Source organism: Leptonotus elevatus, chromosome 20 (genome assembly GCF_054856555.1).
Source record: "Leptonotus elevatus isolate MCC_2025b chromosome 20, RoL_Lele_1.0, whole genome shotgun sequence".
NCBI lineage: Eukaryota > Metazoa > Chordata > Actinopteri > Syngnathiformes > Syngnathidae > Leptonotus > Leptonotus elevatus.
In genome coordinates, this window is record NC_141258.1 from 3,997,743 (window position 1) to 4,014,486 (window position 16,744).

A 16,744-nucleotide genomic window follows, 5' to 3' on the forward strand; every position below is an offset into this window, starting at 1 on the left:
GCTCCCTAGCTAGCTCCCTAGCTGGCTCCCATGGTGCTAGTTTACCTTTTGGCTAGCTCTCTAGCTAGCTCCCATGGTGCTTGTTTACCTTTAGGCTAGCTCCCTAGCTAGCTCCCATGGTGCTTGTTTACCTTTAGGCTAGCTCCCTAGCTAGCTCCCATGGTTCTTGTTTACCTTTTAGCTAGCTCCCTAGCTAACTCCCATGGTGCTTGTTTACCTTTTGACTAGCTTCCTAGCTAGCTCCCATGGTGCTTGTTTACCTTTTGACTAGCTCCCTAGCTAGCTCCCATGATGCTTGTTTACCTTTTAGGGAGCTAGCTAGTTAACATCGTGGGCTAAAGCCAAAACTGTGGCGGGGTTTTTACTTTCTGGACCTGGATTTGCCACCTCTGCAAATGTTCACTCAATGAGCAACAACAAGTTTGATCATTAAAAGTGACATACCGGCATCGCACTGTGTCTGACTCCCGGGGACGAATTGGGTGCCCTCGGGACAGGCGCACGAGTAGCCTCCTGGACGAAGGAGACACAAGTGGCTGCACGTCCCCTTACACGGATTCTTCACTGCGGGGACGAGGCATGTTACTACATTAGAGGTTCCGAAAAGGTCCGCGCGTGTGTTTGTGTAACGTACCGGCGACGGAGTTGTATCGTTGCTCCTGGTAAATGGAAATTTGGGTGAGCCAGGGTCCAACTGTCAGCAGCTTGGTCTTGGTCCCACTGCCAAACTTATCCTGCCGGAAAACCTCGCCTTTCTCCTGCGTGTTCCAGTAAACGTGATCCTCGAAGACGCTCACGCTGAACGGGTTTCTCACGTCTACCGACAAAATGTCAAATGATGACTTGGGCTTGGTTGCAAAAAAATCTTTTGATCTTTTTTCCTGGCTGTTCTCACCTATGAAGACAGCGGTTCGGCGGTCCTCTCCTGACGGCAGAACCGACTCAATGCGGCTCTCCTTGGAGTCGGACCAGTAGAGTCTGTCGTTGTTGGTGAAGTCGATGGACAGGCCGGTGGGCCAACCCATGTTTTGCCCCACGAGGATTTTCCTCTCTTGACCGTCCAGCCAGGAACATTCGATCTTGGCTGCTTCCCCGCGGTCGGACCAGTACAACATCCTGCGCAAACACATTTATGATCATCTTATCTATTGGTGGGAAGTAGGGGTGTCGGGCGATTCAATGTTTTAATCGTAATTAATCGCATGACTTCAATAGTTAACTCGCGATTAATCACAAATTTTATGTCTGTTCTGAATGTACAATAAAATATTTTTTTCCTAAGTTTTCATACTCCTGTTAACATAAAAGAGGGGAAAAAAATGTTAAACTGCATCTTTTAGTCATTGATAAAGTAATTTCATAATAATGCATACACATTTGTAAAAATTAAAAAGATGTACTGTACTCTAAAAACGAGTGTGATAGTTTTGTGTTGGTCATTTTTCTGCCACTAGATGGCATAATTGCCTTTGTAAGACATTGGTGACAGCTCACTGCATTTTTCTTTTCATATTAAGAGCTATTTAATCTTTACCATCAAATAACTTGTAACATTCTGCACATTTTTAAAATTGTTAAATACAACGTCACCCCCAATCTCCACAAATATATACATTATTAATAAATGTATTACTGCTAAATTCTGCTGGGTTGAGACTGGAATTCCCCCAGTACAGGCTTTCCAAGTAAGGGGCGGACATTAATTGATAAAAATAAAATAACAAATTGTGGCGTTAAAGAAACTTTAAATTAACTCAAAATTAACGCACAATTTTTGACACCCCTGCTAAAAACTACAACTTTTTTGTAGTTAGAAGCAGAATTTTCGAATCCATCTGGACCCCGTTCGCTGCCGTCGACATGATTAGGGAATGAGGATTTGGGGTGCGAATATGAGCTCTTGGTCTCGTTTTTTTGTCAAATAAATTTCTCCCAAAAATGTGACTTACGCTCCGGATCGACTTACAGTCTGAACAATACGGTACAGAGTCTGAGCACTTTTACCACCTCTGATCTTACCCGAGTCGCGGGTTCACCGCTACGGCAGACGGGTGGCCCAAATCGGTCTTGACCAGGTGCTTCCTGTAGCGTCCATCCAACATGGCAACCTCTAACCTCCTCAGCTGGGAGTCAGCCCAGTACAGATTCCTACAATATATATATATATAAATATATATGTTGTACATTGTAAGTTTCCAAACTTAGCCGTTATAATCATCGTTAAAAGTTCAAGTCCTGAAAACGTCGCTCAGCCTGATGTGTTCATAACTCACCACTTGGATTGGGAAAAAAAAAAGTAGAAGGAAAAAGAAAGTCACCTGCCAACCCAATCTATAGCAATGCCGTCCGGTCTGGTGATGTACTTAACACCGAGGTCGACGGCGGCGCCGATGTTGTTGTTTCCGTCATCCACTGAAGGTATGTAAGCTCTCTTAATGGCGCCCGGCGCTGAATCCTTGCCGGCCACGGTGAAATACACCATACCTGATGGGAAGCATCAAGATTGTGACTTCTGAAACCTTTTTTTCCCCTCCCCGTCCTTCCTCAACTGACTGAATCCAGTGTTGTTGTGATCCCAGTCGTAGTCCAGCGCCACGATGCGCTCGGCCTCCTGGATGAAGTCGTGGTAGCCTTCCGTCTGCAGGTTGAACCTGCGGATGCGAACGCTCTCGGGTAGAAGCAGCACGGGAGTGGCGCCTGGTGAAGAAACGAGCAGAAATGGGTTTCGGTTTTCTCGCGCGACTGGCGGCGGCGGCGGCGGCGGATCCTCTCACCCTCGGCCTCGCACATGTCGCCGTTGCCCACTCTTCGGTAGCCGGGGGCGCATTCGCAGCCGTAGCCGCCCTTGGTGTTCTTGCACAGCTGAGGGCAGGTGCCGAAGACTTCGCACTCGTTGACGTCTGCGGGAACGGGCAGATTTTTGGGTATCGATTCTAATTTCCTCAATCGACTCGATTTCGATTCACAAGAGCTCAGTTCGATTCGATTTGGATTTTTGCCCGATTCGATTCACTTCACTTTAATCCGATATTGATTCATTATGGAATACCGAGCCTTTTTAAATATCAAGGACATGATAAAAACTCCACAAACATTAAATTCCAAATAAAATGTTGCGGAGGAAAAAACTGGTTAATGATTTAGTGTTACAATCACTCAAGTATTACACAAACATTTCATCTCTTTTTTCCCATTCATTTTTTAGATTTTTACATTTTTGGGATGTCTGCATTGTTTCATCCCCAAAACATAAAAAAAAAATTTAATGACAAAAATGGACATAAGTGTTCTGTACATTTTTTTTTAACATAAAAAATAAAAAATTACAAAATAATGTACATACACTATGTGTTTTGTCAATTTTTTGTTTTGTTTTTAATGACAAAAATGAATGTGTTCTGTCCATTTTTATTTTAGATTGTTAACATAAAAATTTAAAAATTGACAAAAATGGACATAAGTGTTCTGTCCATTTTTTTAACATAAAGATGTAAAAAAATAGACAAAAATGGATATAAGTGTTCTGTCTGTTTTTTAACATAAAAATATAAGAAAAAGTGTTTTTCACATAGCTACGATTTGCATCAGCAAGGATTAAATGAAAATATTTTCATAATTCAAATTCAGTAATTGTAAATATAAATTAAATAGATTCTGAATTGTCTTAAAGTTCGTACAATACGGCAGGTCTTTTATAAACGTAAGAAAATACTTTTAAATTCACGTGAACAATAAATGTCAAGATAACAGTAAAAATAATCGATTCATGGTTTTATGAATCGATACTAGGCTCGAAAAAGAAAATTGATTCGATATTTATTATTGGATTTTTCAAACCCAGCCCCATCCCTGAGAGATGCAAATATGCAGTTTGTGTGTACCTAAGCAAGTGTAGGTGTTGTCGGCGTCCACGATGTATCCGGGACTGCAGGAACAGATGAACCCTGTGCCGTTCAAGTTGATGCATTGCTGCTGGCAACGTTTTTCCTCACAGTTGCGGTCATGGCCGAAATCTGCGAACCAAAGACGGCAAGACGACTTGAGGCAATTTTTTGGCGCAATATCACGATAGCGGAAGTTTTTCTCGTGTCACGTACTGCAGCCCAATTCGTCGGTGCGGTCGCCGCAGTTGTCATTGTGGTCGCACACATAAGGCAGAGGCACACATTGGCCGTTGGTGCATTTAAACTGGTCCAGTGTGCAGGGGGCCGATGTTGTCGGGCGGCCTGCAAAAAACAAACAAAAAAAAAACGACATCTTTGGTTTTTTTGTGTCACTTTGCAAGGACATTTGAATTTCCTTTTCTTCTTCACCAGGTCAGTAACAATCAGGCTGCAGACAAAACTAAGAGGCAGGCACATATAAATTCTTCCTGAAATTCGCTCAACGTCTAAATCCAATGTCCACCACAAGCTATTTTCATCCCCCTGACCACAAATAATTTGTTCTGATAGATGCTTAAGCTGATTGCACAACAATTCCATAAAATGTTCCTTATCTCTTGTACGTTTGCGGGGCTTTGTGTCCGGCAGAGCCACTGATGTCATTTTGTGATTTAGTCATTTCGCTGGCCTCACAGGGCAAAAGCAGGACGTATTAGTGGTGCTCAGAATAATCTTTGCACAAGAGATACATGAGCAGAACCGGATTTTTTTTTTTTTTAATTAAATATATCTGGTTATGGAAAGATTTTCAAAATCAAACTGCAATATATAGACAGCCAGTCTTCTTCATTTTTATATGTTTAGTTAGTTATTAGTTGTGCCACTATTGCACTCATGCTTCTGATGTAATTGAATTTCTGTCTATCACTACTTAAAAAAATGTAAATTCCACATTTTTGTATCAATAAGTAATTCTATTATACTTGCAAAATATGAGCTAAAAGCAAAACAAAAACACTTTAATCATGAAAATATTTCTCAGCACTTTTTAAATTAATTAATATGTATTACCCCTTAAACACAAACGGATTAGATCATTTGATTTTGAAAAAAGGCTCAATTGAGCTCCTCCCCAATATACAAAGCTCGTCTCTAAGTCAACATGCAAGGTGAAGAAGTGAATTTGTGAATTGCAAACCATAAATTTGAATCAAGGTTATAATTAGTTTGCGATTTTTCATTAGTTTTTATTTTGTTTTGACTTGTTTTTTTTTTTTTTTTTTCATTTTAATTAGTTTGATTAGTTTTTGGAGCAAGTGTGTAACGTTTTTAAAAAAAAAAATTTTTTTTATATTTTGTTTTAGTTGAGCTTTTATTAGTTTGGGTATTAGTTTGAGTTTTTTCTTAGACAATTTTAGTATTTATCGAGTGCAGCCCTAAACCCGAAAGCTCATAAATGATATTAATTGACAGACATTTTTACTCACTACTCATGCGAAGACTCTTGTGTGATGAAGGGCTATATAAATAAACTCGAATTCGTTTTATAAAGATATTGTTTCAGTCAACTTTGAATCAAATGATCTTTACTGATTTTTTTTGGGATGTACGAGATTTTTCAACTTGAAAGCTAAATGTAGACTTGTTAATGATAGTGACACGTGCAAGTGTGTGCGTTTTGAGTCATACAAAGTTCCTCCTCCTCGTCACTGCCGTCGCCGCAGTCGTCCTTCTGGTTGCACAGCACGCCCGAGTACACACAGTAGCCGTTGGCGCAGCGGAATCGCGACGGCATCTCGCAAGTGATGTTCACTGTGCAAAGCAACACGCGCACACACGCACTCTACGTCATATTGTTCCGCCTCATACCGGTTTGCTTCTCCGTTGACGGCAAATCTCACGGCATAGCGCCAGCTGTTCGTCGGATCGGTCCCCGCAGTCGTCGGCGCCGTCGCAAACCCAGGCCATGTTCAGACACAGATGGTTGGCGCACTCAAACTGGCCGTGAGGGCACCATCGGCCTCCTGGGTAACGAGTGGCTAAGAAGGAGGGAATGACGAGATGGCAGCAAATTATGCGGCAAATAAAATGCCGAGACTTCATGCGCGCGGCGAATGACTTTGTGGCGTTTGCTTACGACATCGGGTCTCATCGGACAGATCCAGACAGTCCGGGCGGCCGTCACACTGCAGCACAGCGGGGACGCAGTGACCCGAGTCGCACTGGAACGTGCCTGGACGGCACGTCTGCAACTCTGGATGAGAGAATACGCTATGTGGTCAAAAGTATTGGGACATCAGAGAAGTGTCAAGAGAACTGCTTCTTAACATAAAAGTGGGAAAAAATGTTAAACTAATATATGGCTGCATTCATGATCATTCATAAAATTGAGTTTAAATTAAAAAGATGTACTGTAAAAAAACGTGATATAAATTTGTGTTTAAGTCATTTTTCCGCCACGAGATGGCATAATTGCATTTGTAAGACATTGGTGACTGCACAGTGCATTTTTCTTTTCATTTTAAGAGCTATCGAATCTTTAACATGAAATAACTTCAAAATACAAATTGACCCCAGTCTTCATGCATTATTTAATTTATTACTGCTAATTTATGTCATAATTCACAATTCATAAAATTGAGTTAAAATTAAAAGGATGTACTATATTGTAAAAAAAAAACGAGTGTGATATTGATTTATGTTGGTCCTTTTACTGCCACTAGAGGGCATAAGTGCATTTGTAAGACATTAGTGACAGCTCTGTGCATTTTTCTTTTCATATTAAACGCTATCTAAATAGCTCATACAATAACTTTTTTTTATTGTAAAATACAACTTGACCAGTTTCCTATATGCATTATAATTACATTTATAACTGCTAAATTTTGACATGGACGTGTCTGCTGCGTTGGGACCGGAATTCCCCCAGTACAAACTTTCCAAGTAAGGGCCGGTTATTAATCGCATTAAAGGAACTTTAAATTAACTCAAAATGAACACACACATTTTGACACCCCTCGTAAATACTGAACTAAACTCTCCATGTGTCTTTTTAAGTTCTGCGCTGCGGAATGTTTTGACGAGAAGATGCTCACCGCAGTCTCGTTCGTCCGAGTTGTCGCCGCAGTCGTTGTCATGGTCACACACCCACTTGCCGGGGATGCACTGTAGGTTGTCGCACCGGAACTCGCTTTCCGAGCAGGGCCTCGGCTCTAGAAAGAGCGGTCAGCGGTCGTTGCGGTTTCAAAACGCGACACAACGGGCTCGTCAACAAACATCACGTACGGCAGTTCCTCTCGTCCGAGCCGTCGCCGCAGTCATTGCTGCCGTCGCACTTCCAGCGGATGGGGACGCAGCGATGGTTGTCACAACGGAAATCGCCCAGGGGGTCGCATGTCACCGCCTCTATTGAAAAGACAAAAACATTTTTTAATTTTAATTTAACGCAGGATATGACGGAGTTGCGGGACTGACCGCAGCCTTGCTCGTCGCTGTTGTCGATGCAGTCGTTGGTGCCGTCGCATCGGGCCCACTGAGGTATGCAGCGGTAGTTTGTTTTGCAGGAGAACTCGGTTTCGTCGCACTTGTAATCTGGGCCCACTGGGCAAGGGAGAGATAAGAAGTGTGGTTGGAGAAAGCCTGTCAGAATAAATTTACACAGGTTATCCCATATTTACTCTTATAGTATCGCAAAACAGGAAACTTTACCCTTATCACAAGATAGCGGCTGGAACAATTTTGCAGTTGAACTGTTGAACTTTGGCTGCAACTTTCAGCGCTGAAGAAAAGCGTCTGCATTATTGTCTGCGCAATGACTCCTATCCGGGATGATTGTCACGTTGCTGTTGCTTCCCCAAGCCCTTTAGAGCAGCAATAGGCTATGTAACCCAATAAAAAGAGAGGGCTCGGCGGAATGTGCTTCAGAGCGGTAGGAGATTGTAATCTGTGCACATCTCTGTCCATTCTCCTCGCGAGCAAAAATAATCGAAGTCTCGTCTTCCTTCCTTGTCTGTTGTTTATTTAATGTTCTAGGTTGACTGAACCTGACATATACATCCACTGGCCACAACATTAGGTACACACTAAAAAAATGCTAGGTTGTTTACCTAACCCAGTCATTGGGGAGCTGTGGATTTTGAGCAGACTGTGTTACTTTCACCCAAGGTTGGGTTAATCATTTTTATTTAGCAGATTGGGTTGAAGATTGGATTTTGACAGGTTAAAGAAGTGAAGCTGGTTGCCATTTGGGACAAATCCTCAACCCAATGCGCTGGGTAAAAATAAGCCAGCATTGCCTAGCACTAGCTCAGTTATTTCATCCAATTTGGATTTTGACCCAGCTTTGATACCGCTGTATGGTGTACCACAGGGTTCAATTTTGGGGCCCCTGCTGTTTTCACTGTATTTGCTGCCCTGGATTCCATGTTACAGTACTTCCTTTCACTGCTGAATTTCTTGAATTTCAATGAAAAGAAAGCAGACGTTCGGGTCCCAGTGGCCTTGTACATCCCTCCCTGTTTTGACTTTGGCCCTCTGGCACCTTATCTAAAGCCAACCGTTTTGAACTTGGGTTTTAAATTGGACAGTGATTTTAAAATCGCACTGGAAAATTGGTGGGTGCTGTTGTTAAATCCGTCTTTTGTTCATTTTAGGCAACTGGCCTAGGTAAAGCCTCTCCTGTCTCATTAGAAAAAGCAATCCATGCTTTTGTTACATCTCGGCTGTGCACTTTATTTTGGACAGCCAAGTGTGTTCATCTGAACACAAATGCAGCGATTCTCAATTATTGTGCTGAGAGATCACCAGGAAGTTATACAACTGATTTTTTTTTTTTGGTCAATTTAACTTACACTTGAGTCAAAAATAACCCAAATGGAGCTAAAAAGTCTTTGACTTTAATAAATAACCCAAAAAGTTGGGTCAAATGAATAACACACAAAACAACCCTTTTTTTTTGTGGGGGGTTTTGTGGGGATACATGAATTCATTCATCCAGCATTTTATTACCTCCGAGTGACTAGTTGGACTCATCTAAGTGCAGTGTAATATCTGTCTCACTCACTGCAGGTCTCGTAAGGTTCATCGGATCCGTCGCCGCAGTCGTCTTGTGCGTCGCACACGTAGCTCATGGGCAGACAGTTCCCGTTGGCGCACTGGAACTGTCCCGGCTGGCAGGTCTTCTGGGCGCAAGTCTCGGCATCCTCGTCGCTGCCGTCCGAGCAGTCCTTCAAGCCGTCGCAGTGCCACGACATGGGGATGCACAACTTGTTCGTGCACTGGAACTGGTTTTCCTCGCATCGATGGTCACCTAAAAGGAACACAAATTATGCTTTTCTTCTGATGATACAAAAAAATGCAGATACCCGCAAAAAGTGGATGTCCCCGGGACGTACTACAGAGAGCGCCGTCCTCGTCTGAACCGTCGGGACAGTCCGGGTGAGCGTCACAGAGGAAGCCGGGATATGTGCAGTTTCCATCTTGACATTGGAAGCGGCCGATGGGACAATAACGAGGCGGGCAGGTTTGAGGTTCATCCGAGCCGTCCCCGCAGTCCGACTGGCCGTCACACTTCCACCATATTGGAATACATCTACCGTTAAAGGATAGATGAACGAATGAAAATGTGATATTATAAATGCGACAATATCAAGGATATTTAACGGATTCACTCCCAGCCATTTTCACTGAAGCAACACCCTTCACTCCCGGCGGTTTTACTGGATTTTGGCCCACAGAATATCCAATGTTCTATTAGTATAAAAACATGGTTTTATACGTTTTTGGGAGTGAAGGACAGTATTAAAAAAACATATTTACACGTTTTTGGGTTTGGATGAGTTAAACTAGGATTGGTCTTTAATGGTAGGCTTTCAAAGTAGGATTAAGGTTTCAAATCTGAGTTAGGGTTTCAAAGTAGGGATTCAAAACTGGAGTTAGCGTCTCAAGTTAGAGTTTCAAGTTGGAAGCCAGTTTTCCACTCAGGTTCACGTTAGCGGTCAAAAAACGTTTGAAATATGTTTTGGGGAGTGAAGGACAAAGTATCATTGTTTTGGGGTTTGAATGAGTTAACAAACCTCTCGTTGTCCCCGCAGCGGAACTGCGTGCTGGAGCAGTCGGCAACACATTGGATCTTGAAGCCCACAGTAATTCCAATGTAGTGATCCGGACACTCGCAGGTGGCGCTCTGCCCGCCGGGCGCAATCAGACACAGATGGCTGCAGGTCAGGTGGTGGGACGAGCACGGGTTTTCACCTGCAGAATAACCAGATTTTCCGTTGCAGTTTGAGCAGACAATAGAGGTGTGCCCAAAAAATCGATTCGGATAAGAATTGTGATTCTCATTTAGTACGATTCAGGATCAATTTTTTATTTGCCAAAATCGATTTTATGTAAATTATTTTATATGGTCTTTGTTTGCCCTTGTTTGTGTCTGCCTTTATTGGGATCGCTGTTCACGCTGTACCCCATTTGGCCACTTAGGGGCAGTGTGACTCTGATACGCTGTTAAGTTGTAGAAACATTCGAGAGTAGAAGCAAAAAGTCACAATCAAGTTATGCCAATAAAAATTGTCTTTTTTGCAGTGTAGGGAGAGCATATGCCGATAAGTAATGTTTAGATGCTACTTTGTAAACCTTCCTGAAGCGTTTTGTATGTACTGCCATTCTTTTGAGTGATAAAAATGCCGCGAGTCGCGCGCTAATTAGCATTAGCGAGTCAGACTGGAGTAGATCATGACGATTCTTTGTACATCTATAAATTGAAGCAGAAATGATTGTCAATCAAATCATTCTGAATCAAAAATCCTTCTGAATCGAAAATCGATTCTGAATCGACTCAAAAATCGGAACGGAATCATCCCCACCCCTTGTAGACGACATGAATTCGTACAATCATGCACAAAATCATTATATCCTACTTCGTGGTTGCCTGTACGGGTGCACCACATGAAGTTCATACGGTCGGTGCGTGTTGTTGCCCATGACCATGCGGCCTTCGCCGGTGTACTTGTGAGCCTTTTCCACCGAATGAGTGTTCCAGTCTGTCCAGTAGACGGAGTCCTCAAAGAGGGACACTGCAAAGACATGCGGCAGTGTACCAGCAAGGGCCCGGTGTCGGTTCTTGCCATCCATGTCTGCAAAGCTGCGAAGGGTTGATTGAGAAGTGAGCGTTCCGCGTTAGATGCATGTCAAGAGGAAAACAATTGTTAACTCACTCGAGAAAGTTAAGGTGGGCATCGGCAAAGAAAATCCTATTGGTGGTGTAGTCGATGGTGAGACCGCTGGGCCACTCCAGCTTGGCTGTTATAATGGCGCTGACGTTGCTTCCGTCCATGCCTGCTCTGCCGATATACGGAATGTCCGCCCAGTCGGTCCAGTACAACCACCTGTGAAGGGCCAACAGTATTTGAAAAAACACAAAAAATGTCCAGCTTCTCCAGTGTTCTTCAATATTTTTGTGACTGGGTACCCATATTTAGGGTTGACGGCCACAGCCCTCGGTCGGCTAACGATGTAAGTGTTGTTTCGATCCGTGAAGTGTCCGGCGATCAGCTTCTTCATGTAGCGACCGTCCAGCTCCATCACGTGAACAGAGCCAGAGGAACCGTCCACCCAGTACAGCTTCCTGTATAACAAATTGAACAATTTGGTATTATTTGATTTCTATTCACCGAGCACATATTTTACATAAAAAAAAAAGAAAAACAGCATACCACTTAAGAAAAATGTTACAAAATGTTTATTTATAATTTTTTTAATTTGAGTTGTATGGGTTATTGGTTGTATTCATGGAGGATTAAAAAAAAAGAGATTTATCTTCGTCTCATTTGCGCAGACCACTAAAACAGGTGTGTGTAGACTTTTTATATCTGCTCCTGTTGTAATTCGATATTAAAAATAATTCTGAGTTTAGGGATTTTCATTATAGTTAGTTTTGATTTCATTTGGAACTTTTATTTTTATTGATTAGTTAGTTTTTAGAGTGTTTTTCTATTAGATTTAGTATTATATTTAGTTTAAAAACATTTGTCGAGTGCAAGATAAAAGCAAAAAAAATTGTCACAAAATACTTTATCGTTTTTTTTAAAAGCACTCTTCTTTATATTTTACTTCGTTAAAGAACAGGTTTGGGTTTTTTACATTTTATTTATAGCTATTTCATTGTTTTGTTTTTAGAGTGTATTTTTGTTTTTCTTTTTTTTTAAATGCTTGATTTTAGTGTATATTTTTATTATATTTAGTATTATTTATATATATATATATATTTTATATTTGTCGAGTGCAAGATAAAAGCAAAACACAAAAAAGTCCCTAAATACTTTATCGTTTTTTTTAAAAAGCGCTCTTGTTTATATTTTCCTTCGCTAAACAACATGTTTTTTTTTTACATTTTATTTAAAGCAATTCCATTCGTTTTTTTAAACTATAATAACCTTTACTCACCTGCCCACCCAGTCGAGCGCCAGACCCTCTGCTCCGACGATGCCGTTGTCCACCAGCACCTCCCTGCCACTCCCATCAAAACGCATCCTCTCCATCTTTCCCACGCCCGCATCGAGCCAATAAAGTTTTTTCTCCGAATAGTGGAAATCCAACGCCACCGCGTTGGAGAGCCCCTGCAGCACGATGCTCAGCTGGGTTCCGTCAGTGGTCAGGTTGCGGATGTAGTAGCGATTGGTGTACAACAGGTACGGCTGGATGCCGCTGTTCTGGCGACAGGTGCGTCCGTCGGGTTCCCGCAGGTATCCCGGTGCGCATTTGCAGTGATAGGAGCCGGCGGTGTTGTCGCAGATCTGGCTGCAGACGGACGGAGTGCTGAGACACTCGTCCAGGTCCTCGCAAGCTTTGCTGTCGGCCATCAGCTGGTAGCCCGGGTTGCAGGAGCAGAAGTAACCGGTAGGCGTGTCCGTGCACAACTGGGCACACTGGTGGACTGAAGGGTTGAGGCACTCATTGATTCCTAAAGAGAGAAAATGGTTTATTGGTTAATTAACCATGTGCAGATGTGCAAAGTAGGGCCCGACTGATTAATCGGCCAAAACAATTATTTTCCCCTTAAAACGTTATCGAAGAAAATTGAAATTTCCGACACTGTGAAAGTACCCTGAATGCACCATTTTGCTTGGTGAGCATTGGCTACTAATACGTGTGTATCGTATGTTATTCTGGTTATTCAGTTGTCCTCCAAGCTGTTTAACGACACAGCAGTTGGAGTTAATTGTAAAACTAAACACACGACGTTTAGTATTACATCCACTGTATACTTAAAAACAGAACATGCTTCGTTTTTAAAACATCGCTAGCCTAGCGCTAATGCTAAAAGCGAAGGGAGGATCCCATTCAAATGCTAACAGGAAGTTAGCATCGACGTCGGGAATGTTTTTCCTTCTAATAACGAAAAGTCACACACAAATCTTGTGGGAACACATACCCACGGGTGAGATAGCAATACGCAAAGGCACAAATTATTCCCAATGTGTGAAAAACAAGTTATTTTAATAGAATTCAATCGCAACTTTCTTCTGTACTCACTTTAAGTGTGTACATCATGGATGCACGGCACCACACTGCCCCCAAGAGGCCAAAAACGGGCAGGAACAGTTAATATTTGTTCTTACAGTATTTTTCAGTTGCTATTATTTTAGTTTATTCTATTTTTATTTCACGTTCTTATTGTTTTAATTTGACACTGTCCTTTCAAGTTGTATTTAAAGTTGACATCACAAGGATGCAAAGTCTTTGTTTTCTCAAAATTTAAGGATGCAAACATCCAAGGATTTTCTTTTGTCTATTAACACACATTTCCACATGTGCATGGCACGAAATACAATCCCCGAGGTCCCAGGTTAGCCCAGTAAGTCCCAAGACTTGTGAAAATAACATATATATATATATATATATTTTTTTTTTTTATGCAATATATATATTTTTTAATAATCGGCCGATGAACGGGTAATTTGTCTTTTTTTCTGCCAAAAATCTGTATCTGCATCGGCCTAAAAAAAAGCATACCGGTCGGGCCCTAGTGCCGTTTTCTCACCGCAGCCTTTTTCGTCACTGTTGTCCTGGCAGTCCTTCACCCCGTTGCACACGTCCTTGGCGTCGATGCACTCGCCCGACTTGCACATGTACTGCTGAGGTGCGCAGGTGGGTTGCGGCGTGACGCACAGGCTGGCCGCTTCGTCCGAGCCGTCCAGGCAGTCCTTCTCTCCGTCGCAGGTGAACGCGGCGGAGATGCAGGCCCCGTTGCCGCAGGTGAACTGCTGGCTGCCGCACGTGTCGTAAGTACAGCCCAGCTCGTCGCTGCCGTCGCCGCAGTCGTTCACGTGGTCGCAGCTGAGGAGGAGTAAAATCTTGTTCACTGTGATGTAATTGGGATACCTTATTTATATTCAGTTGAACTTTCCGTTTCCGTTGTATTCGTTGAGAGCCATCGTTCTACTCACTGAAAGGGAAAGTAGATGCAAAGGCCATTGGAGCAGGCAAACTCATTCAGGTGGCAGGTCCGATTTGGGCAGTTCTGGAGCTCATCAGCCGCGTCGACGCAGTCTTTCTCGCCGTCACACACGTAATTTAAGGACACACAGCGCGGGTGACCCGGCAGCCAAGTCGGGCAAGTGAACTGGTTAGAGCTGCAAGTACGCTGACCTGTGAAAAAAAGGAAAGAAAAGATTTGATCACCCCGAAAAATTAAAATCAGGCATTTGCAGGAGCATACATGACACATGACAAAAAAAAACCTTGGTGGAGATCTGTGTGTGTGCTATGTATGCAGGGAAACCTGGATTTATCGGACCCGGAACCAACGGATCCCGGGTTCAACGGACAGAAAATCCGTTTCAAAGTCTGTTAGTTCTACATTTGGCTACGGTGGTTTGCACTGCTCTCGTGACATTAATAATAATTTACAGAAGATTAGAGCAGGCTAAAAAGCGAGCAAATGTGGCGGCCATGTTGGCAGGGGCGACTTTCCCCATTAAAAAGCAATAGATATACATATGTGGCGGCCATATTAGAGGGAGCAACTATCCCATCACAATTAACTGGATGTATATACATGGTGGCCATATTGACAGGTGTGACTTTTCCACCAAAAGCAACGGATGTATATAATTAGCGGCCATATTGGCAGGGGCGACTTTCCCATCAAAAGCAATGGATGTATATGCATGGCAGCCATATTGGCAGAAGCGACATTCCCATCAGAAGCAATGGATGTTTATAAATGGCGGTCATATTGACAGGGGCAATTGTCTCATCAAATGTAATTGATAACATAGACATTCGCTTAATGTCTCTACCTATTCATATTTATGGTTGGTTTGTAGTCAGGAGCTAGTCATGTACATGTCTCTCAAACGTGCCATTTTTGGTACAGTACACGGTTGTTTTTTTGTAAAGCTCAAATTTATAGCATGCAATCCTAACGGAGGTGAAAAAAGGCAAAGCTAACATCTTAGCTTTGGAATATGACCAGACGCATGCCGTTATCCCTCACCTCAATTACCAGCAAGTTAAATTTGGACAAATTTGAGTTGAAATGAGGTTCCACTGTAGCTCTATCTTTATTATTATTATTATGATTATGATTATACGTCAAAGGGGTAAACATCTGACCGCACTGCAGCTCAGGAGCCTCGTCGCTGCTGTCCGAGCAGTCGTTGTTGCCGTCGCACACCATGTGCTGAGGGATGCAGTTCCCATTGGTACAAGTGAACTGGCTGACGCTGCAAGTGTGCACTTCATGCTCTGGAAATAATAAAAAATAAGAAAATATCCTTCACATGCATGAACATTTAAACATCTATGTTTACGGTGAAATTAACTCACCGCAGGTAAGGGGTTCGTCGGTTCCGTCAATGCAGTCCTTGTAGGTGTCGCACACCCACGTTTCAGGGATGCACTTCCCACTGTCGCACTGGAACTTGTTGGGGGGGCACGTGCGGCCCGCTGTCGCCACAAAAGTTGAACTTGAAAGCTCCGCTGCTAATTCTCACAAACAAAGGCCCCCGGGCCGGGCAGGTCAATGCGCTTACCACAGAAGAGAGGATTCTCATCGCTGTTGTCGCCGCAGTTATTGTATCCGTCACACAGGTTGTCGGCGTAGATGCAGATGTTGGTGTTGTCGCATTTGATTTTGCCCGAGGGACACTCCCTGTCAGCTGGAGAGGGTCCAACAACAAATTCAAATCACAACGCGCTAAAAAAAAATAATAAAAAAAAATAATAATAATAATAATAATAATAATAAAAAATAAATAAATAAATAAATAAAATACATGTAAAAAAAAAAAAGCGTGTTCAGCCCTCATCTCAAGGCACTCACGACAGTTGATTTCGTCCGAGGTGGCGTTGTCGTTGCAGTCGTTGAAGCCGTCGCAAACAAAGGCGGCGCTGATGCAGCGGCCGTTCCGGCAGGTGAACTCCGAGTCGGGGTTGCAGGTGGGGAAGGGGCAGCCCCGCTCGTCGCTGTTGTCGCCGCAGTCGTCCGTGTAGTCGCAGGCGTAGCTGAGCGGGACGCAGCGGCCGTTGTCGCAGGTGAACTGACTGCCCGAGCAGGTGTGGAAGGCTGCGCGGGAGGACAGAGGAACATGTTCTTCCTTCCTGTGTTTGTTTTAGTGCTGGAACGTTGCGAGGGCGTGCAATGAAAAGCGATTTGCAATCTGACATTTTGGTCTAAAAGTGCATCAAATGGGATCATTTCACTTTATAATGTACAAACTTGAATCTTGTCGTCTTTTATTGGATATATGCACAACCCTAATATATAAGTATATGTGTACTAAGATTAGGGGAGTAAGGTGATTAAAGTTTTAATCATTATTAATCGTATAGCTTCAACAGTTAACTCAGATCTGTCC

The 16,744-nt window shown here is 42.9% G+C and overlaps 1 protein-coding gene across 1 annotated transcript in view; it reads right to left on the reverse strand.

Moving 5' to 3' along the window:
* lrp2b (low density lipoprotein receptor-related protein 2b) overlaps positions 1–16,744 on the reverse strand; it is a 43,954-nt gene that overhangs the window by 2,942 nt on the left and 24,268 nt on the right. The window contains exons 45-72 of the mRNA XM_086065174.1: positions 16,210–16,452; positions 15,920–16,045; positions 15,714–15,833; positions 15,501–15,632; positions 14,330–14,531; positions 13,924–14,219; positions 12,327–12,843; positions 11,353–11,508; positions 11,099–11,269; positions 10,802–11,025; positions 9,959–10,136; positions 9,278–9,474; positions 8,947–9,192; positions 7,359–7,484; positions 7,170–7,289; positions 6,980–7,096; positions 6,022–6,138; positions 5,786–5,923; positions 5,574–5,696; positions 4,098–4,226; positions 3,882–4,013; positions 2,775–2,900; positions 2,554–2,697; positions 2,319–2,484; positions 2,020–2,148; positions 896–1,116; positions 635–817; positions 445–564 (exon numbers count right to left, since the gene is read on the reverse strand). Coding sequence (XP_085921300.1) covers positions 445–564; positions 635–817; positions 896–1,116; positions 2,020–2,148; positions 2,319–2,484; positions 2,554–2,697; positions 2,775–2,900; positions 3,882–4,013; positions 4,098–4,226; positions 5,574–5,696; positions 5,786–5,923; positions 6,022–6,138; positions 6,980–7,096; positions 7,170–7,289; positions 7,359–7,484; positions 8,947–9,192; positions 9,278–9,474; positions 9,959–10,136; positions 10,802–11,025; positions 11,099–11,269; positions 11,353–11,508; positions 12,327–12,843; positions 13,924–14,219; positions 14,330–14,531; positions 15,501–15,632; positions 15,714–15,833; positions 15,920–16,045; positions 16,210–16,452 — 4,899 coding nt within the window. The remainder of the gene's footprint in view (positions 1–444; positions 565–634; positions 818–895; positions 1,117–2,019; positions 2,149–2,318; positions 2,485–2,553; positions 2,698–2,774; positions 2,901–3,881; positions 4,014–4,097; positions 4,227–5,573; positions 5,697–5,785; positions 5,924–6,021; positions 6,139–6,979; positions 7,097–7,169; positions 7,290–7,358; positions 7,485–8,946; positions 9,193–9,277; positions 9,475–9,958; positions 10,137–10,801; positions 11,026–11,098; positions 11,270–11,352; positions 11,509–12,326; positions 12,844–13,923; positions 14,220–14,329; positions 14,532–15,500; positions 15,633–15,713; positions 15,834–15,919; positions 16,046–16,209; positions 16,453–16,744) is intronic.